General features: G+C 43.4%; 2 protein-coding genes across 2 annotated transcripts in view; one reads left to right on the top strand and one right to left on the bottom strand.

Annotated features, from left to right (window-relative positions):
• Positions 1-3,093, bottom strand: part of OSBPL11 (oxysterol binding protein like 11) — a 44,408-nt gene extending 41,315 nt beyond the window's left edge. Inside the window, exon 1 of the mRNA XM_035129540.3 lies at positions 2,161-3,093. Coding sequence (XP_034985431.1) covers positions 2,161-2,357 — 197 coding nt within the window. The 5' untranslated portion in view covers positions 2,358-3,093. The remainder of the gene's footprint in view (positions 1-2,160) is intronic.
• A 6,931-nt stretch (positions 3,094-10,024) lies between these two features.
• LOC118091959 (glycerol-3-phosphate dehydrogenase 1-like protein) lies at positions 10,025-25,451 on the top strand. The gene is made up of 8 exons (XM_035129601.3): positions 10,025-10,117; positions 18,471-18,648; positions 19,685-19,825; positions 21,384-21,522; positions 22,155-22,267; positions 23,540-23,773; positions 24,510-24,616; positions 25,271-25,451. Exons 1-8 carry the CDS (start codon positions 10,077-10,079, stop codon positions 25,365-25,367), a joined length of 1,050 nt encoding a protein of 349 aa, XP_034985492.1. The 5' UTR covers positions 10,025-10,076; the 3' UTR covers positions 25,368-25,451.
• Positions 25,452-25,661: the final 210 nt, after the last annotated feature.

The following is a 25,661-nucleotide window of genomic DNA, read 5'->3' as shown; positions in this document are numbered from 1 at the left end:
GTGAACCTGGTTCCCCAGATTACGAGTCTACCACTCTTAACCACTACACCACACTGGTGTAAATACAACTGCAGTTACAACTGCAGTCCCTGCTTTGGATGAAACACAGTTGGTTTAAAATGAAAGTGGATGCGCCCAATTTCCTCCTTACAGCTCCATGTTCAATTGAGGAGGAAGCAGGTTTGTGTATGGAATTCTAAACTATAATTTAGCATTCTGTCTGAACCAGATGAATGCCAAGAACTAAGTCATTGGTTTCATTTTGTCATGTATGAAATAATTTACCACATTCAAAGAAAATTGTAACAGCTCCAAGGAGTAACGTGCTGGCAATTTAGGAGGAAAAAGTGTAATGTAACATTAGAAGTGAAAATTTGAAGTGACATGCTGTAAACACAGTCAGCTGGTGCTTAGCAATGTCCTGACATTAAAAATAAAAAAACCATTCCCTAAACATACTTTCTCACAATTGCTTTAGAAAGGAAACACAATGACAAGGTATTTAAGGAGCATCAAAGTAGATACATTTAGCGAATTCATTGGGGTTTATTTCCTAGTACGCATGGATATGATTACACTATTGATTTATAGAACACCTGCAATTCACAAATCAATCTTATGCGAAACTCCCTTATACCAAGTCTATTGAGCTCAGCGTTGTTGACTACACCAGATATTAAAGGTAAAGGGTAAAGGGACCCCTGATCGTTAGGTCCAGTTGTGACCGACTCTGGGGTTGCGGCGCTCATCTCGCTTTACTGGCCGAGGGAGCCGGCGTACAGCTTCCAGGTTATGTGGCCAGAATGACTAAGCCGCTTCTGGCGAACCAGAGCAGCGCACGAAAACGCTGTTTACCTTCCTGCCTATTTATCTACTTGCACTTTGACGTGCTTTCAAACTGCTAGGTCGGCAGGAGCAGGGACCGAGCAATGGGAGCTCACCCGGTCACAGAGATTCGAACCACCGATCTTCTGATTGGCAAGCCCCTAGACTTTGTGGTTTAACCCACAGCGCCACCCGCCACCAGATATTAACTGACTGTAAATATTAAAAATCAACTTAATGTGAATTAATGAAATGCCTGTTTTGGGGTGATGTGTATTCATTTTTGTTTCCTTACATCAAGGAACAGGGCATATAGTAAAATCTAGAAAGAAACAAAATAGCTATTTTGCACAAATCTCAGTGTCATTTCACACACTGGGAGAAATTCAATGTTATGCTTTCCTGATTGTTTTATCAGTGGAAGCATTTCTACATTTATCTACTATATATTTTGAAAAGTTGCTTGCATTTGGACACCTCTTAAGATATTATAACCAAATTTTGCAAAACCATTTCTGAGATCAAGGAGCAGGTTTTCATCTATGTTTGGATATAACTGGATGCTATTTTGAATAAGAATGGGAGACTGAATCAAAACTGCACTGATTTTAGTCATTGATTTCAAAATTGTACTGATTTGGGGGGGGGGGCTTCTTAGAATTCCCAAGCAACACTGGGTACAAAGCTGCTATTTTTAGGCATGCAGGTGACTCTCAACTAACTCTGGAGTTATGTTCCAGGAGTAGCGCCTAAAATCAAAATCATATACATGTATAGTCAAACACATTGGCAGTTCCACCCGCCATTGAACCCAAAGTTTTTAATCCCAGATGCCTGCCCCCTTTCCATTAATTTTTTTTAATTGGCAAATGAGTGAACACTAGTTAAAAGCATGTAATTTGTGAGTTACCTGTATATACCCAAATATGTAAGCAGCTCTTGCCAAGGCACGATTTATAAATTTGTCAAAGCACAAAATGCTTTCAAGTACAACCCAAAGAAGTGCAATGGTAAACAGGCAGAAGAACGCAGTTCCACCACATGTGCCCACTCAGTATTCCGGCATATTTAGAAATGTACATTCCGGCCCATCACATTTTACTGTGTTATCATTCCAAAGCCCTCCAGAATAAAAGACTTGCAACTTTAGAGTTAGGCCTCTGGGGTGAAAAAGTTCAGTTGCACCAGAAACTTTATCAGACACACATGGGTGCTTTTAGGTGTATACTTCCCATTTCTCAATACTCCTCCCCCCAACACCCTAAAAAAAGAACCACCAACCCACTTGGGATACCAACAAGTTAGTCCCCACTAGGCTTCAGCAGAGATACTCACCTATACTGCCAGCTTTTGGTAGTGCTTCCTCCTCTGCTACTGCTGATCCCACTGCTGCTGATGCCACTACTGCTGCTGCTCTTGCTTGTGCAGTTCTGGGCTGGGATCAAAATCTCCAGCTTGCCTTCGCTTTCGGACACTTTCATCGCTGCCGGTGGCGCTGCCGGAGCCGTAGACACAGGCTCCCCACTTTGCATGGTGGGGCCTGTCAGGCCCCCACCCACCCAAGGGTGGGAGAGTGCAAGGTTGTATGTAGCAGCAACAAGCCAAGTCAACAAGGGCTCGAGGAAAACTGTCAAGTATCCTTAGAAAAAACCAGGGGTCACTCCAAAGTGGAACTTTTGTGAATGGGGCAAAATGTGGGCCATAGAGGAAGCAAGGAAGTATATGGAAATAAGCTCGAAAGGCAGCTTTGAAGGGTGGAAAGGGAAAATATGGAGGGGGAAAGGCCAGGTCTGGGGGAAAGGCCAGGGATCCAACAGAAGAGTTTCCTGAACACCCAGAGAATGAATCGGGAGCAGGGCAGCCAGCTGCGTTGGCAACGTGGAAGGGGGGTGGGATCCAGGCACTCGCTCCCAAGGCGTGTTTAAACCGGGGGAGCAGCTCCGCGCACCTTAGTATCCCACGGGGGGCGCATAAGTGGTGGGGAGGCAGCGGGAAATTCCTCAATTGTTCAGAGAGGCGGGATGCTGGCGCCGAAAGGAGGGTGGCCGCCTGGGTCTTGTACCTCCTTCCCCCAGAGGCTGCCTGCCTGCCTGGGGCTTGTGTCTCACCATGAACAGCAAACGCCCCTCCTGCAGCCCCCTCCCTCACTCGGCCAGGCTCCGTCTTTCAGGACTAGTAGCAGCAGCGGCGCAGCTCCCAGCCCACACGAACCGAGGGCAGCAGCAGCAGCAGCAGCAGTAGCAGAGCCGCTCCCACCCCTTCCGGGTCAGGCTTAGCCGCTCCCCGCCGCTTTCGTCCCTGTTTCTCCGCCCCGTGAAGGCCGAGGGCGGGCGTGAGCGCTGGGGGCGCCATCTTTGTTAAGGGAAACGGGGGAGGGCTGCCCTTACAGGAAGGAGGAGTTAATAACGAACGGTGATAATAATACCTGCCTAAAACACCAGAAGGGCCTTTAAATCAAACACTGGAGGTTTTTTTATCCTCTTATTTCTGCGGAAGAAACCGAACTTGGAGCAAGCTGCACTCAGCTGCACGCCAACGCGCCCTCTGCGCCCACTTCTGGGTGTATGGAGATCTATTTTTACACAACAGCCTCTTATATTTTCGTTTTCGTCTGCTCCGCATTGTTCACGACGTTCTCTGCTGCCCCAGCAGCTCCAGTCTGTTGCAGCAAAATAAAAACAAAGGGCTTGTGGGCACTTTTTAGCCCGACCCAGACTAAACCCATTGAAATTAATGGGCATGGCTAACTTAGGTCCATTCATTTAAATAGCGTGCTCTAACTTAGCTGGCTGCAACCCAATGGATCTTGTGGCATCTCAAAAGGCTAGCCAATTGCGACGTATAAGACTTTGGACCAGAACATGCTTGATCGAAGCTAAACTTATATTTTAAAAAGCCAAATTATTTTGTTCTTTTCAGCTAAAGATAAAGCCAATTTAAATATGAAAGACAAGTGTAGAAGAGCCTATTCTTGATATTTTCAGAGCCCTTAGAGTTGGTAGAAGGTATCTAAGCCATCTGGAAGGTACCACCAGTTCTACACTCTTACATTGCCCTAGAAGTTCAGCCATTCCTATATGCCACTCAGTAAGACAAAGCCATGGATCTTGCTGCCTTGGGATGCTACCTATACTGCAAAAACACAGTGGACTCTCACAGAAGGAGGAGCATTCATCATTCATCCTTGTGTGACACTGCATGACTTTTCATTATGCACAATGCCTGCTATCCTTGATGAAATAGGCTGTTCCCTATGAGATCTAAAACAATTGAGACTGCAATACTAAACATACTCCCTAGTAAGCCTGTTTATAGACAATGGAGCTTACTTCCTAGTAAAATGCACACAGTTTTGCTGTTAGTCTCTGTGATGTCCTAGTTAGTACATAGGAGTGGGGAACCTGTAGGCATGCAGGCATTATTGCATTTCAGTTTCCTATCAGCCTCAGTCCGGGTTGTCAATAATAAGGGATGCTGGGAGTTGAATGCATCTGGATCCAACACCCGGATGGTCACAGGTTCTCTACCATGCATCTAGTGATTTCCCTCCTATAAAAATGTGCATACTTTTGGCTTGCAATACATTAGAAATAAAGGCTCTTTCACAAGGCAGCAGTTGAAGAGCCCTGGCTGGATACCAATAGTTTCCGTTGTGAGCCTGACAGCTGCTTTCCATATGATGATTGTTAACATTCTTTGCCTTTCAGGTTTCAAATATATATTTCTGTGCAATATATAATATTTATGTACATTAGGCTATATAATATACAGTATACTAGATTGGCTAACAGTTTCTAATAGACAAGGCATTAGAAAACCTTGAACTTTTAATATGAAAAGTCTTGCTGGTCTTTGACCGTATTAAAGATTTTTTATTATTATTATGAAAAGTGAAATAACTATCTGTATTTATATGTTTACCTAGGGGCTTCTTGATTACAAAATTTAAATTATTTCTTTGCATATGGATAGTATGTGTCTTCCCTAGCAGGCTACTTTCAAAACTTCCAGCAATAGGTGCAGTCTGTTCTTTAATAGTTTCCCAGCATTAATATTTAGGCAAACACAATAAAATAAAATGAATCAAGTTCTTACACCTGAAACACACTAAAACCAAAAGAGAAACGTATATTTATTTTATTTAGCTGCTGTTTCCCTCTAGTGACCAAACTAAATACTGGAAATATTTTTTAAATTTTGTTTCGACTACAGCAGACCAAAACGGCTACCTACCTGTAACTAAATACTACATGTGAAAGAAGAGAAGCCAGTACAATGTCAAACACTTTTTTTAATGGTGATGATGAAAGGTCTTATCTTAAGTTTTACCAAACCATGATAATTCTCACACTAAGAGATAGGTGAACCACCACACCTCCTTCATCATATGATGTGACAGGTTACATGTTTCAAGCGAAGGATGTGGCTGGGTTACAAAGTATTGATTTACATGGCACTTGATACTAGTTGGTTAATGATGGTTAAAGGGTTTTAATTAGTGCTCCTGCCTTCTATTCACATAGGAAACATAAAAAGAGGGTTACCTATTTCCAGTACAGCTGGGCACTCTTGAACTTTGGCAGAGAATTAAGATCTTAATATCTTCTACCACACACAAGATGAATAAGGTTAGGCCATCTTGTCTTATAATAGGTTCAGTCAACTTTGCCCTATCATCATTCAGGGAGTGCATTCAGTTGCATGCACACCCTCCCCTTATTATTCATTCACAACACTTTATAATCCAGGGAAACATAAAAATACATGGAAAATACTGACCTTAACTGAATGGTTAGTGGCCACAAATATTCAGCTCCCTCCATGGCTCCTGGTGTTCTACAGTACATAGTAATATCTACTAGATGGTTTCTGATTTTCTTGATCACTGGAAAACCAAGCATATACTGTATGCTGGTTCTGATTATGTATAGTTCCTACCTGCAATCTTTCTCCTTAAATTGTATCAGGTAATCAATTCAGGTTTATTCTGAATGGGTTCGCTGAAGCTTTAAACAAACAGCAGACAGCTGGGTGCCACAAACAAACCACATGTAGCTTTGAAAGTGTAGGTAGCAAACTTAACACACCCACAGAAGTCAATAGCTCACATGCCTAATGTGAACAAAAGCAACCTGTTTGTGCTTCAGGGAGCTTAAAATATGTTCCCCTGACAACCATCAAGCTATCTGAGGGGTGAAATCACATATTTATTAATGCAGCTCAAACATGCATGACTTTTGCCTCAAATGGATAGGGAAGGGGAATGGCCCAATTTCAGCTAGAGCATGCTGTCAGAAGGAGCAGAATAAATGACTCATTTTACTGGGGTCGGGGTGTTAACTATCTGTTCAGAACAAAGCCAAATTAAAGTACCCGAGGATATACTGGTAGCATAGGAACACAGAAAGTTGCCCTAAGTAAAACTATCAGTCTGCCTATTTCAGTCTTGTCTATGCTGGCTGGCTCTCCATAGTGCCACACAGGAGTCTCTCTCAGGGCACCTACCTGGGGGCACCAAAGTCTGAATCTGGGACCCTTTGTATACAAAACCTGTGCTCAATCACTGAGCTTCAGCCCTTCCCCAAACTCTGACCCGTATATCATAATTTGTCTTTGGTTCTTTGTTGCTGACCAGACTGCATCCCTGTTCTCCCTTTCCTACAGCTTCCCTCAATCCTGCTTCCCTGGTTTCTACCGCTAAAAGAGTTTGAAGGATTTGCATTATTAACCTTATCATGCTGTTTCAGCATTTGGATTAGTGGATCTCTGGGTATTTATCAGAAATACTTAAGATTGAGGCAAAACTTGGAGATGAATTGGGATCAGTTCCACTGAACTTCAATCTGTGCAATCAGTTCACGGCACCAGTGACCCACTTCAGACCTGTATAAGGCTGGCCTTCATGTGGTGACAAGAACGCTACGCGCTTCTGGCATGGGCATGTTCAATGTAGCATTTGCTCCTGTAAAGGAACAGTAAGGAGGGAGGTCATATTCCCACCTGATGCTAAGATAAAAGCTGCAGCATCACACCTTTGGTCCTGTGTTTCAACATATTTAGAAATTTATTCTATATGCACTGTGTTGCTTGAGGTCACCTTTATACTTTGAGTAGGGTTAGCTTAGCAAGCATGTATGTACAACCAGTTAGAGAGTCTACAAGAGAAAGAAAGAAAGAAATAATATTGTTTCATCAGCCACATTGTTTTCTTCTTCAGCTTTGATACTTCAATTCCCTCTTGGTCTATTTGTATCTTAACACAATTATATTAATAGCTGCATCAAATGTGCTGAGTTAATTTTGCTTCCTCAGTCATGGGGCTTTACCTCCTAAAGACTACATTACCATTATTTCTGCTGGGTTTTTTGTGTGCACCAGTTCCTATGGCAACATGGCAATCTGCTTCCCTTTGCTTAATTGTGGTCCTGATACTCCAGTTTTGTGGATTAGCTCATGACTGCGGGGGAAGAGCAATCTTTGCCTGGCAAAAAGGGCAAAGCTGTGTTTCCCTGGAGCTAAGGATCTGTGAAGCACGACTGGTAGGGCTGGGCTGGGGTCTAGTTCTGATAAAACAACATACATTGCCCACCTACCCACCCCAAACTAGGATTCTTTATGCCGCATGAAACACTATTAGCATTGTTAATCCTAGCAGGTAGAAGCCTGCTTGAGTCAATATATGGGTTGTGTGCGCACCATATATTTAAAGCACATTTTAATGCACATGAGTTCTCCTATGGTTTCAGGATTCTGGGAATTGTAGGTCTGTAAATTGTAAATTTACATTCCCCAGGAGGGAGGCCATTTGCTTTAAATGTATGGTGCACATGCAGCCAGAGTTTGTTACGTGTGAAATTCCATGGGTTCCCTAAGCCAGTGTTTCTCAACCAGTGTGCCTCCAGATGTTTTGGGACTACAACTCCCATCATTCCTGACCACTGGTCTTGCTAGCTAGGGATGATGGGAGTTGTAGTCCCAAAACATCTGGAGGCACACTGGTTGAGAAACACTGCCCTAAGCTAATGTACCTTGGATCACTTCCATTGCCTTCACGTGGTTGTCTTTGTCCAATAACAGTAATCGTGTATGAATTAAACCCATTTTCTGCTTGGGAATATTTAGAATTTTTTTTAAAAAAAACATTTTTCTGTGACTCTTCCCTGTGACTTTTTTTGCTTTTTTTTAACATTAAAAATAAGACAACACAAATTGCAATTCAGGATGATAGGCAAGCATTGGAGTGAAAACAGAAACATAGGCCTACCATGCAAAGTCTTTGAATGGTCTTTATGGCAATTGGTTATAATTCAACCACAGAAACTGCTAGCCAATCTTTAAAGCAACACTATTTACTTGCTATAGTAAGCAATTAATTACTCAATTTGCTTGTCATGATGTCAGTTTTATTTTTTTTAGTTACCTCTTATTGAAAACATCTGCCACACACAAATGCACAAATATCACACTTTTGATTTATAGGTTCATTAATTCAGAATATCTAGACAGTCACCTTGTTTTATTTTGGGTGTCAAGTCCATGATTCTGCATTGCAGGTTCCGCATGTTTCTGTTGGACTTTTAAAAATTGTTTAACAAGATTTACAAGCCATTTGAAAGTTTGATCTGTTTTAGCTAATAACTGTTGACAGACAGATCTTCCATAATTCAAGATAATCTTACCAATTCAGGCTGAGTGGAAATAATTATAGATCATTATGCATTGGAGGAATCCTGTCCATGTTCAATGGTGCTTGCTCACAGGTGAATGGGATCAGTTTTCTACTTCTCCAGTGTGACCTATTCTTTCTGTTTTGTAATAGCAGATCCTGAACTAACAGACCCAGAGATTACTTTATGGCATCTATACTCCAGCCTTAGTCGAGAAGGCTCTCAGAGCAGGTACAGTCATTGTGCACTCTCTACCTTATATATCATCACCACATCCACTCATTAGCACCACAGCCACTCATTCTTAATTGATCAAGGAATCAAAGTTCAGTAGCCATAAAACAGATGTTTGTTTTGTGGTCCAGATAGTGATTAGGGAATATGCTAATACTGAAGATATTGGCCTTAAAATTTATATTTCCTTTAATCATAAAATCTGACAGTTTTCTCAGAATGTTTAAGTTGAATTCAAATTAAAAAACCTATTAATTCATATTTAATAGATGTTGGTCCTTCCACACATTGTTTGCTCAGAAATGGTACAAGAGCACAGCCCAAAGAAGAAAAATGTTCAGCATTAGCTGGTGCCTATTAGGAGTGGTAATGCTGAAACAGCACTGGATTTAGGCCAGGTTACAGGTAGGTAGCCGTGTTGGTCTGGATCGAAGTAAAATAAAAAAATTCCTTCAGTAGCACCTTAAAGACCAACTAAGTTTTTATTTTGGTATGAGCTTTCGTGTGCATGCACACTTCTGAGTGGTTCCCCCCCCCCAGGCCCTGAGTTGAAGGGGTGCAAAATTGAGAAGACCCATTTGGGTATGTCAACTGTTGGTCTTGCACAGAGCGCCATATTATAAAAGATTAGCAAAGCCTGCCCCAGGGCTGAAAGGAGCCAACACACTCTAGTTTTGTCCTTTTTCCTGTTGAGTGCCATGAAGGCAACACTGAGAAAGAAGGAGCTATTTGCTGGTGCCAGTACCTGGACTGGTTATAAGAAGACTGGCAGGTGGGGGGTGGGTCTGGCAGAAGCTGTGTAAGCTGGTCCAATAGGGCAAATGGGGAACTGCCCCACCAAGCTCAGCCTGCCCCACAGCATCTGCCAGCCTTTTTTCTTCCAATCAACCAGTCCAGGGGGTGACACTGGCTGTCAGTTTCCTCAGCGTTATCCATGTTGAGCTTACCAGGGAGGATAGGTTGGCTTCTGCCTGACATTGGCTCTGGCTCCCCCTACCGTTGGCCTCCCTGCCTTCTGCCCAACGAGCACCAGCCACCACTGGGGCAGCCTGAGGTTGGTGGGGGAGGGCTTGTTTGCCCTAATGGCTCACCCAGCAGGAAGAGAGCTACTGTACTTCTCCCTTCCAACGCCGGCCCGCTGGGCTTCCTGACCCCGATCTTCTCTGACTGGTCTTTAGGGGCTGACCTCCCTCCACCGCGGGCTGGATCCCGGCAGACAAGGCGGCGCATGCAGGCCGGGGTGTGTCAAACGTCTTTCCCAGCCTCCGGGATACTTAAAGCGGACGAGCGCCGAACTTGACGCCGCCGGGCGCGAAAGGATCCAGAGTCGACTTGGGGAGCCCAGCCACCATGTCTGCGCTCAAAGTCTGCATTATCGGTTCCGGGAACTGGTGAGTACGACTCGGACAGAGCCGAGTGGGAATCGCAGGGGGGCAGAGGGCGGAGAGCCACCTACGGTACTCACTCACCCAGCCACCCACCCAAGAGCTGGGTGCATGTGCGCCCTCGCCGAGAAGAGGTCCAAGCGTCTCTCTCTCTGGAGCGAGCCTTGCAACAAAAGCCGAGGGTGCCCGAAGGGCTATCCAGAGAGGGGGCGAGGAAGCGCGGAGGGAGTCAGCCCAGCCCTCTCCGCACCTTTCCTCTCTCGCTCTGCATTCATATCCAGGTAGTCCATATCTGTCCTAACTTGGACATCTGCGCAAAAATGCCAGCCATAGCTGTCAAATTCTCCCTTTTTAAAAGGGAAATTCCCTTATCCTTAATAAGCTTCCTCGCGAGAAAAGGGAAAACTTGACAGCTATGATGCCAGCCCCTCCCCCGCTTCACCTTAGAAAATTTAATTGCCTTTGGATTGCCCCGATCGTTCCCAACGAGAGTCCAGAGGAAACCAGCAGACGAGGTTGCTTAGGCTGCAATCCCACCCCATTTACCTGGGAGTAAGCCCAACTGAATCCAATAGGGCTTCCTGCTGAGTAGACATGCTAGTGCTGACGGTGCATCTGTTATGTTCTATGGGGCTGCATTGGCTCCCCTGAAATGCTAGTACCTTATAAAAACAGGAAAGAGGAGCCTCTTGCGCTCCCATTGTTGTTGGACAGTCTATCAGTCCTAGGCTGCAGGACCGATGTTCAGGGGTGCTGGGAACTGTAGTTCCGCAGTAGCGGGGGGCTACAGGTTGGCCCCCTGCTATAAAGTAAGGGACAAGTGCGGAGCAGTTCTGTAATCCAAGCAGAAACGCTGTGTAGACCAATGGAGCAGACTAGAAAGACGGACAGACCGACAGACCTGTACCAGTTTACTCGGGGGAAATGCCCCACATGCTTCCCTAAGACATGTTTTGGACTACAGCCTTCCAGAGTTTTGTGAGAGGGAACCGTTTGCTTGTTTTGCAGAATTTCCATCTCCAGTCTGAATCATGCTTCCTGTGTTTCTATAGCTCCTGCAGATCAGACTAGAACATTGGCCTCAAAGGGAACATATCCAGTGACAGGCTGAGTTCCCCTGGGAGAAAAAGTGCTAGGGGAAACAGGCATGAAACTGTTGTACATTTTATACACGCACACACCCTTTTGAAATCAGTTTGGGATTAATTTCCCAAATTTGTTTTAGATGTGATATTATTACTGTGCTTTCATAATACAGTAGCAGTGCATCATCGAAAGCCAGCATGGGTGCTATTTTCTAATGTGTACTTGCAGAGCAAGATGGTGGTTGTGCATCAGGAAGGGAAGGTGTTTCTTTATTCTTCTCAAGCGTTTTCTTTCCATAGTAGCTTCATGTAGGTACAAGTGAAAGTCATTAGGACCAACCAGCACAGTTAATAGGACCCAACTTAAAAAATTTCTAACACTGACCAAAAAGGACACTTTTGATTTTTAAAATTTATTTCCTAGACCAACAGAGAAACCTACTTTTTTTTTTAGTCATGTCCTCGCAGCGTGGAATAATTTGATACCATCTATGAAATTGAATGTTAAGTAGTTTATTTGCAGGAGTTTCTGGTCTCTCAAGAGAGAAATGTTGCACACACCCTGACCGACAGGCCGAGACTTAATTATAGCCATACCTATTTCTCCCTGTCTTCCCCACCCTGTCCTTTCCATGTACGTTCTCAGATTACTATGCTAAGATTTACATAAAGATTTATGCTTACTTTTCCATTCTTTCAAAGAACAGTGAATTCAGAGACAGGTCTTTGTTATCTTAACATCCAGTTTGGGCACTCTCCTAGAAATCCACACCAATGAAAGGGGCTTTGTTCTTATTCCACAATAACAATACTAAATAAATAAATAGAACCTACAACTACACAAATTTCATTATGGCTGTACACCTTGGTGACGTTTTCTGGTGAGCTTTATAACTCCTTGATCTTAGAGATGCATACTCCATAATGTAAACCCTGGGCAAGTTTCAGAATTTATGTTAAGCGGGGTGGAGGTTGAGCTTGAAAAAAACAGGGAGGATTTGTGTATTTTATTCTTAACTTTTCTCTCTTCGTGGCGTACTAGAATGATGTCACAATGAGTGGTTTGGTGCAAATTCACCATTGTTTGTATGAAGAAAGAAAGAAAAGACTGATCATGTGAGATGGGACACAACAGCCAAGGGCAGCACAAGATTCCTCCTGTCTGGATAGTTAGGCAGAGATTACACCTCTTTAAGGAGTGAAAAGGGAGTGGGTGGAGATGAAAGGGAGCAAAGTAGTGACAGATCCCACAGAGTGTAGCATGGATGAACTGTACCAACTCCACATTTAAGGTACAAACTGACACCTTAAATCCACCTAAAAGACCTCGGTCCAGTATACCTGAAGGAGCGTCTCCACCTCCATCGTTCTGCCAGGACACTGAGGTCCAGTGCTGAGGGCCTTCTGGTAGTTCCCTCGCTGCGAGAAGCCAAGTTACAGGGAACCAGGCAGAGGGCCTTCTCGGTAGTGGCACCGGCCCTGTGGAACGCCCTCCCACCAGATGTCAAAGAGAAAAACAAGTACCAGACTTTTAGAAGACATCTGAAGGCAGCCCTGTTTAGGGAAGTTTTTAATGTTTAATAAATTATTGTATTTTAACACTTCTGTTGGAAGCCGCCCAGAGTGGCTGGGGTAACCCAGCCAGATGGGTGGGGTATAAATAATAAATTATTATTATATTATTATATGAAGGCAAGCCCTGCAGGAAGGTAGGCAGGTTCCTTAAGACTCAATGCACCAGAAATGTACCATAACAGATAAAATATGGATGTTCTGCTCCTTGTGCTTTGCCTGCTACCGTGTTTCCCCCTTTTTAAGACACCGTCTTATAACTTTTTTCCCTCAAAAAAACACACAGTGGCTTATTTTCAGGGGGTGTCTTTTTTTTAAAAAAGTGCTGGTACAACTGGGACCCACTGGCTCAGGACGCTCAGTGCTCTCTTCTGCGCGCTGCTGGGCGCGTTGTTGGCGCTGCCAGTTCCGAGCGCCTGCAGGGTGGGGTGGGGGTGGCAGTGCTTTAAACCCCCAACCCTTTAGAAAGCAATGGAAGTTATGGACCGTAACAATCCTTAAGAGGCGCAGGTCTTAAAAAACCCCTGGTATCACCCTTGAAGCACAGCCTTCCAAAGTCAGGGGGGAAGAGGTCTGTTTAGACAAAGGAAAGGATCGGGGGTGATTCTGCGCCCTGGGACCCACAGAACTACTTTAAAAATCCCAACCTGGGGGGGGGGGGTCAAATAGTGAAGCCCCATAGCCCTGTAGCAACAGAAGGCACATTCTGAAGCACCCGAGCTGTTCGGTTCCATAAAAAATCCAGGAATTGTAAAATTAACAACAATAATGGGGGGGCACTCTATCCAAAGAGTTAAGAAGGAATGGGAAAGTGTTGAGTTATATATGGAAAAATATGGAAAGGAAAGTTAGTTAAAGATAAAAAATAAATAATTATCGCAAGGGAAAAAATAACATCATAAAGGGTAATAATATTAAATATAAAATAGACAACACAACAGAAAAAGCAAGTATATGACTAAATGAGATCGCACAGGAGTGAGGGAAGTGGGGAGAGAGGGAGGGGGGGTAAGGAATGGAAGGAGGCAATGGCTGGAGGAGGGTATAGGGGGATGAATTAAAGAAAAATTAAGACTGAGAGGCGCATGGTTTTTGTTTTTTAAAGATGCAAAGGCTTGCAATCAGCCAAAGTATAGAGCCCAACTTCCAGGAGACTGCGATCTACTTGCGGATTTATAAACTGGAGGTGATCTACTCCCGTTTTATTGGTGTTCAGGTCAGAGTTGTTTTTAGAGAGAGGAAATATCCCATTTTTGAGGTTAAAGTAAAAGTTCCTGACCTTTTTTTTATAATGAGGAAATGCTGCTAAAACTCCGTTCTTCATTCCACGAAGGGGAGAGGGGGCGGGGCCGGGTGCTCAAAGACAAAAGAAATGGAAAAGGAGATAGCGATCAACTGCAGCCTCCTGCAGCCGCGGGGAGAGGCAAGGGCTGCAGCCGAGTGCTGCTTCGCAAACAAACGGGGGAAAGTGCTTAGAACCCAGAGAATCCAGCTGAAAAACACGAAGCAGCAACAGCAATTGCACACACACCATCCCAAGCCAGCACAGTAACCAAGTCCCAAAAGCAAGAAAGGACTCAGCAAACACTGCTGCGGCCGGCGTTGCTGCTGCTGACTCGGGGAGCTCAGTGCTCTCTTCCGCACAGCGCCTATCACTATGGCTTATTTTCGGGGTACGGTTTATATTTCTCAAATGCTTAGAAATGCTGCTATGGCTTATTTTATGACTACGCCTTAAAAAGGGGGAAACACGGTACTTGCAATTTTTCCACTCCCAGTTGCATGGCTACAGTTCCTTTGTTGGGTTGGAAGCTCTAGCAGCATGGAGATTGACAGTAGCAGATCCTACACTTCAGGGGTGGCACTTGAACGCACTGGATATATGGAAAATGATGGTGGCTGTTACAACTGCTTAGTTGCTGAGCCAAGGGTGTACTGGGTAGCTGGAGCTGTGCTGTTCTCATGGAACTCCACCCATGTAGCTTCTCTGGTGCCCAAAGCATCTTCACTAGTCCCTTGGTAAGCTTTGAAAGACTGAATGCAGCACTGGGGTATGGGCACCAGAGGGTCATTGTTAGGTTTGATGGAACCCTGGGCAAGGTGACTCCTAGCAAGTTCCCTCAGACATGGCACCAATCCTGGTAAAGGCCTCTTATTTGCACCCAAACTCAAAATGAGCCACAATTAAAGCTGCCCCCAGACACAACAGCATAGCATGGGTAGCTAGCTTCAAATACCAACTTTTTGGTGATATCTTGGCTACAAAGGAACCACCTTCAGTAAAGATGTCTGGCTCCCCTACAAGAAATAAGAATTGTGCCTTTCATGTATGCATGCAGAATGGTTGTGTATAACAGAGGTTAGACGTTTGGTCTTGCAACCCACCCCCCACATCCCACCAGCACCCCAAAATGCTGATGCAGCTCTCATGTGATAGGCTACAAGTCAGAGTCCTTCAGAGGTGGGGGAAAATTTTGAGCTTTTTTGTTTGTGAGTTGAGTCAGAGACACTAACCTCCAAGCTTATCTGTAACATTTGCAGTCAGGGTTGCATTACATTAAGCTACCAAAATAGATGTGAAAGTTCAATGGTCAGCAATACTGTACTGTACTTTCAAAAACATCTAAACCACCCCTTGCATACTAAACATTGGCTTCTTAGTTGTTTTTGGAGGTTTCATATTCAGATCTTGAAATCTTTATTTTCCATAATGGTTTCCGATTTGCTGCTGTTTTTGGTTTTATTGTTATTGTTGTTTAGTCATGTCCGACTCTTCGTGACCCCATGGACCAGAGCACACCAGGCACTCCTGTCTTCCACTGCCTCCGCAGTTTGGTCAAACTCATGTTCGTAGCTTCGAGAACACTGCCCAACCATCTTGTCCTCTGTCGTCCCCTTCTCCTAGTGCCCTCAATCTTTCCCAACATCAGGGTCTTTTCCAGGGAGTCTTCTCTTCTCATGAGGTGGCCAAAGTATTGGAGCCTCAGCTTCAGGATCTGTCCTTCCAGTGAAGCTGGAATAATGTTATTATTAGCTGTTAAACTGACAAACAAAATCAACATTTTGAAAATGTGGTCATCAAACTGATGTCAGGTATGACATATGCGAAGCTGATTTTTGGACAGCTCAGTACCACACCTTCCTGTTTTCAGATGTGTTGGTCTGGACTCTGGAACAACCATTGTCCTTGTTCAATACTCACAATCACAAACGTGGAGTTGAATCCCCCACCCTATGCAAATGTTTACTTTTCTTTAATCAGTGTGACTAAGCCATGTGCAAACATTTTGCTTGGAGAGTCTTAAGGAGTAGCTAGTTTGTCTGCTCATCTCTGGTGGGCCACCGGTTTCTGCATCCCTGGACTAGGAGAAATCTTGCTGATGACCCGGGTTAGGAGCTCTGCTAGATTGTTGTATATAACTTGTGAACCTGAATTCAATCATCCAGATTTAATAGGTATCACAAGCTACCTTGTAGAGTCATTAGGAAAATATAAATATACAGTATTAATAAAGAAATGTACAAGCTGTCAAAAGCTTTTTGCCTTCTGATGAAGACAGCTACTAGGACATGGCTCAGTGAGGCAGAGAGATCCTCAATGCTGATCTAGCAGCCTTCTCTCAGCTGAGAAGACCTTTGCCTTAGATATGCTTGACACAGACATATGCAAGAAGGTATTGCCAACATTTTAAAGATTGATTTAAGTTCTAACTTCAGAGAGATGGGTTTTTGAAGCTTATGTGTGAAGTCTGTGGTAGCTCAACAGACTCGGACCTCCTGAAAACCCAACTTTATTTGTACTACTAATTTGAAAAGCTTTTCAACTGGTCTCTTGGCTGTAGCTCTATGTTGCTTACATTTCTGCCAGCAGCCAGAGATACAATTTTGCTGAGTGAATTTTGGGACTCCCAGGTTCTGTTTTACTTTCACTTGTTCAGTCACAACACAAGGCACTCAGATATAGCTCCCCTGAGGATGTTGTGTTTGCTTGAATGACCTTGAATATCATTAATGGGCTTAGAAAAATAGAGTGTAACTTCACTGGATCTGCAATGGTGACACTCTGATGTTGCCCCAGAGGGGACAGCAGTGGCGAAGCTAGGTGCTCTGGCACCCGGAGCAGGGGGCGGGGCTAGCCTCCCAGGCGGGTGCGCCGTGGCAGGCGGCGTTCGCATCCCTTGCAGGCAGATTTTCATGATTGGCGCGATATTCATCTTGAAAATCTGCCCGCCAATCATGAAAATCTGCCCACTGGGGATGCAAGCACTGCCTGCTGGGGGGAGCGAACGCCACCCACCGGGGGGGGGGCAGGCTGATCACCGGGCGTACGTGCGCAATCAGCAGGCAGATTTTCCCTGCAGCAATTGCGGCAATTGCGAAAATCTGCCCACTAGGGGTGCGAGTGCTGCCACGCCGATCTGCCCAGGAGTTTGTCACCCCCCTAGGCATGACACCTGGGGCAAAGCGCACCTGCCACACCCCTCTTGCGACACCTCTGGGGGACAGAAGTCCTGGTCTCCTTTCTATTTGCATGAAACAAGGAGAAAAGCACTAGGAATTGTTGTTATAGAGATTAGGCAAGATGGTGTGATAATTCAAGTAAGGTTCATGTACTCTTTTGTGTACAGTAGTATGTTCCCCGACATTTCTCCCCATTTTTATTTTCATTTATTAAGTTGCCCTTCATCTGTAGATCTCATGGTGGTTCACAACAATTTGCAATATAAAAACCACAAAATACAGACTAAAAATAAGAACAAAAACAAGCCAAAAATCACCCCTCCACATCACATTTAAAAGGGCATTGGATATCAATCAACCCGAGGCCTGGTTGAAGAGGAATGCTTTCACCTGGCGCCTAAAGGTGTATAATGAAGGTGCCAGGTGAACCTCCCTGGGGAGAGTATTCCACAAACAGGGAACTGTTGCAGAAAAGGCCCGTTCTCATGTTGCCACTCTCTGGACCTTTCATGGAGGAGGCACATGAAGAAGGGGCCTCAGATTATGATCTCAGGGTTCAGATAGGCTCATATGGTGAGAGGTGGTCCTTGGGGGTATTGTGGTCCTGAGCCATAAGGTTTTATTGATCAAAACCTGGGCCTGGAAATTGATTGGCAGCCAGTCGGACCAGGATCAGTGTAATATGCTCAGACCTTCTTGCCCTGAATTCTGCACTAGGTGGAGAAGCAGTTCTAGACTAACTGTGCACACAACTCTTTAAAGGGGAAACCATACTTCCTCCTCAGTTAAACTCTTTAACGTCTAAATATGACGTATGTATCTAAACTGCCAATTTCTTAGCTAAAAAACCCCACATGGAATTTTGATGTGGGGTGTTGGTTTTGGCATCCATCTGTCTCGAAAGATAACAGAGGGCACCTCCAGGGATGAAGTCAAACTCCTTTGTTAGCAGCACCAAAATGACCATCCAAAGTGCACAAGCAGTGCATATGTACAGTACATATGTTGTAGCATTCCAGTAGTACACACATTGGTAGCCATTTGTGAAATTTACTATAGGAGGTAAAGCTTTATAAAGTTTGCTAAATCCAAATTGCTATGCCAATTTTGCTTGTGTCTAAATTCTTGAGATATAGTGCTTGTGCAACCATACGCTTCTGGTGAATGGGGATGCAATTAACCCTGCCTTTAATTATTTGCCTTCTTTTCCTCCCCCCCCCACCGCTTTTCTTTTTTTAAAGGGGAACTGCCATTGCGAAAATCATAGGCAAAAATACCGAGAAATCCCTCAAATTTCACCCTACTATAAATATGTGGGTATTTGAAGAGCAAATCGATGGGCGAAAACTCACAGAAATAATTAACCAAGACCATGAGAATGTGAAGTATCTCCCAGGGCATAAGCTACCCCATAACGTGGTAAGTTCAGTGTAACTTCTTAACTGTAGTTTCAGGTTTTAAAGGTAGTGTAGTTGGGCCATAATGGTATGCAATTCAAATTAACAAAGGCTGCTTCCACGCTGGGAATTTAGTATACAATAGCTGCATTTTGGGTTGCTCACTTTTTATAAGACTCGTGCTTAACATTGTGAGCTAAACACCCTATTCCCATGCTTCTCCTTTTTGGCTTTCTTCCACCCCAACCCCAATCCTCAAGCTTAGAAAAATCTGCCCTTTCTTTAAAAACAACAACAACATAGCAGAACAGCTGTGCAGCATTCCCAGAAGCAGACTGAGAAGGGAATTGGACTCAAAATATATCAGAAGGTTAATACAATTGATTAAAGAGCAGCATAGGTACACAGAGGCATTGATATGAGTTGTGCATTATCTAAACTAAAGAAGAAATCTTGGCACAGCTGCCAGAACAATGCAAGGACCTGGTGAGTTTTGCAGTTGGTTGGGCTTAAATACATTGTCTCCAGTCCTACTTGGTATTCCAGAATACTATGAGGAGCTGTAGACCATTGTGTCCCAAATTGTAGAATGTGCACGACATCTGAGCAAACATTGATAGAATTAGGTTGTTAAGAGAACTGAGCTAGGATACTTCAAGAAGTTTATCAGATGCAAAGCTTAAATCTATTTTTACTAAATATCTCTAGAATATAAATGTAAAAGCGTGGTTTCTCTCTCTCTCCAAAAAATCATGTGCAGTTATGAAAACACATTGTGTTTTCATGTGAGTTAGTAGATCAATGTTATTTTGTACAGACCTCAATTCAGGAGAGCAGGCCATATTAAGACTGCTGCAAGAAATACTTGTGTTGCATATATGGATGTGCCTTCCTGCAAGCGCAACCCCAGGAAATACACATTGTATGCTCAAAATGTGTATATATGTGAATGTCATCTCAATCCACTCTTGCTGTTATGGGAAACACTGCTGGATATCTGCTGCCCTTGTTTGTTTTCAATAATATAATGTTTAAACTTTCTTCTTTTTTTGTCTCAGGTTGCTGTAGCAGACCCAGTAGAAACAGTAAATGGTGCAGACATTATAATATTTGTTATACCTCATCAGTTCATTCCTAAAATCTGTGAGCAGCTAACTGGCCATGTAAAAAAAGGAGCCATTGGAATTACACTAATCAAGGTAATTTGTGAACCTTTCCCAAGGGGTGGGACCAGTTAGGGAGAAAACGGAACAGTGAAATTTCCAGGGTCATGACTGCATATAGGGTGAATAAAATATTGTGGGGGCCCAGGTAAGCCCCGCCCCGCATAATCGATAATGTGTCAGGAACGTGGCTCACCAGAGCGCAGGGGAAGAGTCAGACTCAGAAACTGGTTTAAGTGAGACACCAACTGCGGATGAGAGCTGGCTGACAAAGCCGAGAAGGGGTAGTTCAACCCCCCTTGCAGAAGAAGACACTGTTAGCTCTCAAGAAGCGGGAGAGTTAGGAGGCAGCTGAAGTGTTGCTAGGCAATCAACAGATAAGCAGAGGACTGAGAGTGTGTTGAGTGGAAGTGGGGAGGGGGAAGGCCAGCCCCCCCCCAGTCCCCATTATAGGAGACTGGATAAGGTCAGAGGACAATGGAAGGGAAAGAGAGGAAGGGCGGGAATTTGGCATCCTTCTTGCTGTGAAAGGGGAGGAAGTTCAGACTGACATACTATCATCTATGTGAGCAGGTGAGAAGCCGTGCTCTAGATGTGTGGGTTTTTGTTTTGTAAATAAACGTAACATAAAACTCTGGAAAGTCATTACTTCTTATCGGGGCTTGCTTGCATGCCTGAGATCATTACATGACATGGTACACACACTATTTGAATGGGAATGCCCATCAATTTTTTTGGGGGGGGAAAGCCCCCTCAAATATTTTATTGGGAAGGCTGAAGCCCCCATTGTCCCTAGGAGTTGGCTCCTATGGGGTGCAGACAAAATTGTTTCTAACGTTATGTTTTAATTGTTGTAACCTGACTTGGGTGATAAATAATAGTAACTCTAGTGCAGACTCCCCCTCTGCCTGCAGTTTGAATGAACCATGCGTCTGGGTTGGTTTCAAGAGCTATGGACACCCCAAGCTGCAGAACAGAAGGCGAAAGTGCCATATTTGGAATGGACTAGTCCAGGGGTGGCCAACTCCCAAGAGACTGCAATCTACTCACAGAGTTAAAAACTGGCAGTGATCTACCCCCTTTTTGGGGGTTCAGGTCAAAGTTGTTGAGATTTTTTAAAGGAAGGAGGAAGGGCCATGTTTGGGGGGTTCGGGTCAAAGTTGTTGAGTTTTTTCAGGGAGGAGGTAAAATGTTGAGCTTTTTTAAGGGGAGCCACAGTTGTTCAGCTTCTTTGGGGGAGCCAATGATCTACCACTGAAGTCCAATGATCTACCAGTAGATCACGATCTACTTGTTGGACATGCCTGGACTAGTTGCTCCCCCACATATATTATTTTCTAAAGCTTATGTTATTATATTAAAAGTTGGCTATGTAACACACATCAAACAATCTTAAGATAAATGCACTGTGTGGGTCATAACCAAGATATATATCATCCCGACAACGTGCTGTCTGTTCCCATTACCCTTTGTTGTAAACGGCTCCTGCACGTGCTCAGTTTCATAGAGTACAACAGGATCAGATCTATGTTTCATCTACTGAAGTGCAAGGAAGGCTAGTCTTACTTTTGTTCACTGCCTTCCTGTTAAACAGGGCATAGACGAAGGCCCTAAAGGACTGAAACTCATATCGGATATCATTCGAGAGAAGCTGGGCATAGAAGTCAGTGTACTCATGGGAGCCAACATCGCAAACGAAGTGGCAGATGAAAAGTTCTGTGAAACCACCATTGGTAATTCTGTTTTTAAAGACAAATGACTAAACCAGGGATCAGTACAGTCCACTTATTCAGAATATAGATCCAGAATGTTCCCCCTGCTCCACTTTGTGGTGATCTGGAAGATATAGCTGTGGATCTATAGCTGCTGTGATGAGACTTTCCCCCCCACCCCACCCCCCAAAAAACCCTTGCCAACTTTTTTGTTTGTTGTTGCAGTGTTCTGCCCACCCCTGTAAGAATGAAAGGTAGCAGCTGGTCAAAGGTCACCCAATAAGATTCATGGGTGAGTGGGAATTTGAATCTGGGTCTCCTTTGTCCAACACTTTTAACCTCTACATCTCACTGATACCACAGCTGACCCAGGTGGTTTATTATTATTATTATTGCCCATCATTTTGCAAATGGAAATGTATGTAGCATTTGAAAACAGGCACTTGTGTTTTCAATAACACAGCACTGAAAGCATATTTAAACATTATTGAGCATCTCTCCCTATAGAAAGCTTACTGGGTTTGGGTATATCTAATGGTGAGTCACAAGCATAGCTGAGATTAGAAGAGATGCTTCCATTTAAATCCAAGTCATATGATATGCTGTTACTTGGCCATCACCTCAATCCTAATTTGCTGTGCTTCTTTCCGTAGGTTGCAAAAATGCTGAAAGTGGGAAGATCTATAAAGAGTTGTTTCAAACCCCAAATTTCAGAATTACTGTGGTAGATGACTGTGACACTGTGGAGCTCTGTGGAGCCTTAAAAGTGAGTAATTCAAAATCAAATATTGTGAAGCCAGTTAAAGTTTTTGCAATCTGTGTGGCCAGCTAAGCTTTCAAAAAAATTTCATTTGTTTTCTCATTCATTTGTTCATTGGCTTTACAAATCTGTAAACTGGTAGAACCACTGGCAAAGGAAGAGGAGTGGGGGGTGGGAGGAGCGTACCGCCCTCGGCAGTGCGATCCCAGTGGGGTGCCATTGCTCTCCACCCACCCCTCCCGTGCCGGAGCCACTGGATAGAATTGCACTTATATCCCACTTTCTATACTAATTAAAAATGGCCTTGATATAGGTTGGACAATAGCTGGTTGTTAAATCGCTGCTGCCAATTAGGAAGCAAATATATGTGACTTGTCACCTCAGAAAAAAAGGAATCCTTTGGACATACTATTCTCAAGTGAGTTTTCTGGGCTTTGATGTAGACAGCGGGAAAATATGTCCAATGACTTCTTTTTTTAAGCGAGATCTGTTAGTTTTATGTTGGGCACTTTTTAGATGACTTTCTAAACGTCTGCACTGGAGTTCGTAGGACATATGATAAAGTACTTTTTAGAGATTTGCTGAAGGTGGGACAACATGCACACACTTTTGTCCACTATAATGAGTTGTGAAACACTTGTTTCTGATAGAGGAAGAAAAACCAGCGTCCACACAACACCATAGGCGTTACTCTATAATACATCCAAAGTTGCTTTCTTCTAGGTCAGACTATTTGTAGATCAGCTCTGTCCCATCCATTGCTGTCATTAGCAGAGGCCCTTTAATATCACCCTCTACCTGATGCTTTTAATTTGAGATGCAAGGGAATTTGGGATCTTCCGCCTAAAAACCATGTGCTACAGAGCTATGATCCCTTCCTCATATCACTATCTCACTTAAAAACATTCAATACAAAGATACACCTCATTAGCTGTTTCGATTCTATGGAAATGTCTCACCAACTGCTTTGATCCTGTGGAGAAAGTGTGGCTTGTCACAACCAAGACATATTTTAGCAGCATATTCTTCTACTGCAGCAGCACTTCTTACAGTGACCAAACTTGCCGACACCATTTGCTGAATATCTCTGAATAGACCACTGAATTGCATGCAGTTTTGCACTTGGGGGCATTTAGGAGCAATTGAATGGAGAATGCATTTGTGAATGGCACCTTTTGCTAAGCATTCATGCTTTCTCAAGTCATTAAATGTGATGCCTTTGTCTCATGTGATTTTTTTTCTTCACTCTCCTTTTCTCCCCATCCCAATTGGATTTAGAATATCGTTGCAGTAGGGGCTGGTTTTTGTGATGGGTTGGGCCAAGGTGACAATACCAAGGCAGCTGTGATTCGTCTGGGCCTGATGGAAATGATTGCCTTTGCCAGACTCTTTTGCAAAGGCCCCGTAGTAATAAATACATTTCTGGAAAGTTGTGGTGTTGCTGATCTGATTACCACATGCTACGGGGGACGCAACAGGAAGGTGGCTGAAGCTTTTGCGCGTGGTGGAAAAGTAAGTGCCCCCCGATATTAATTGCTGTAATGGGTACACTTTTGTCTTATCAGCCCTTTCCCAATAATATTCTGCATTTACTTATGAGGGCAGGGGGCATATCTAATTAGTATATTACAGCATGCATTTGTTTGTGGATGAGACCAGTGGTAGTGACCAAGGCCCCTTGGTAATAACTGACATTGTGTGACGTTAACCTTTCTAAATTGGGCATAATGTTGAGAAAGTAGAAAGAAGCTCTTCTCTCTCCACCTTTCATAATATAACCAGGCACCATCCAGTAAAAAATAATGGTGGGAGATTCAGAACAAAGAAAGGGACACAGTTGTTCACACCATGTAACTGGTATCCATTCCCAGAAAATGTGATGGTCTTCAACTTAGATGGCTTTAAAAGATTAGACAAATCAGTGGTGGGTATCTGCCACTAGTCATCATGATAGCTGTGTGGGCTTTCTAGTGTCACACAGAGAGTTTAGCCGGAAATAATACCAAATAGAGATGCTTGTCCTAATTTAAAACACATACGTTTTTCGTCTGTATAAGTAAATCTCGGGTATTGCTTAGATTGGGAGTCTGCACAAAATTATTATTTCCATTCTTTGCAAAAGAGAACAAAGGGAGTTCCGGCTTTAGCACTTTCACATTTATTACTTAGCTTTCAATAGAGTTTAGTGATGCAGTTTCCTTTAAACCAAATACAAATGATTTAACAACTCTTTAAAAATAATTTCCAGACAATTGAACAGCTAGAAAAAGAAATGTTGAATGGGCAAAAGCTACAAGGGCCTCAAACATCTGCTGAAGTCTACAAAATCCTGAAGCAGAAGAAAATGGTTGACAAGTATGTAGCTTAACTTTCTAGTAAATACCCTGCCTGAGAAGTCTGCACTTTGCTGGTTCCTTTGGCCATAGAAAATCTCTTGGGTGTCTCTGTTGTGAGCCATCACTAGAGTTGGGGAAGAAGTTTGTATTTAAAGGTGAACTTACATAATTCACGCTTTCCGAGAAGGTATGGGAACCAAAACACAGTCATCATTCAAAATTCATACTTCTCTGAATTTTGCATGTAGTTCTATGGCCAAGCAATGTTTACAAAACGCATATAGTAGGATAAAGTGCACATCTAAGTGAAAATAACATACAAAATGCATTAAATTATAGAAAATTGATTTGTAAATAATGTGTATGATAAATCAGCTTTTAAAAGCTGGTGAATTTTCATGAGGCTTTTCTATTTTTAAAAAATTGCAAATTGACGTGGAAATGTTGAGAACTGGACTTGAGACACAGAGAAACAGAAATTGATATTCTCCCATTCATACTTGCTACAGTGCTTTAAATTAATATATTTTGATAGTATTCTGTCCTTATGATAAAGTTTACATCATGCACCAGCAGTGTTCCGAAAACCCAACTAAAAATGACCTTGCTGATAAAAATTTAAATTGGTTGTATTTTGCATGAAATTTTATTTTAGCAATTGCATTTCTCCCAGGTTTCCATTATTTGTAAACGTCTACCTGATCTGCTATGAAGGGAAGTCTCTCAAAGAGTTCATCACTTGTTTGCAGAATCATCCGGAACACATGTAAGATAGTGTCATGACTTGCCAATTAAGTATCTCTGCACGAGGATTCTGTCAGTTTGACCATGCTGAATAAAAGCAAGCAAAACGATATCATCTGTACTGTACTCCGTGTTCATTGTCACAGGCTTTACAGAAAAACAGCATAACCATTTCCACAGAAAGTGAAGTCAATTAGATACAACATCTCAGTATAAACTTCAGACGCCAGGGAAGTGGAGGATATTACATAGGGCTCGTAAGCTGAAAATGAGGATGTCATTTCAAAGTCACTCACGAGAATTCAGACATGGAACGGGAG

The sequence above is a fragment of the Zootoca vivipara genome, chromosome 1 (genome assembly GCF_965207765.1).
Source record: "Zootoca vivipara chromosome 1, rZooViv2.hap1.1, whole genome shotgun sequence".
In the NCBI taxonomy this organism is placed as follows: domain Eukaryota; kingdom Metazoa; phylum Chordata; class Lepidosauria; order Squamata; family Lacertidae; genus Zootoca; species Zootoca vivipara.
The sequence above is the reverse complement of the archived record's forward strand: the minus strand, read 5'-3'. Positions and strand labels throughout refer to the sequence as shown.

Coding starts and splice junctions, on each gene's coding strand:
- LOC118091959 (XM_035129601.3), top strand. CDS start 10,077: ATGTCTGCGCTCAAAGTCTGCATTATCGGTTCCGGGAACTG. Junction 18,649..19,684: donor ATAAGCTACCCCATAACGTG/GTAAGTTCAGTG, acceptor TTTTTGTCTCAG/GTTGCTGTAGCAGACCCAGT. Junction 23,774..24,509: donor CTTTTGCGCGTGGTGGAAAA/GTAAGTGCCCCC, acceptor AATAATTTCCAG/ACAATTGAACAGCTAGAAAA.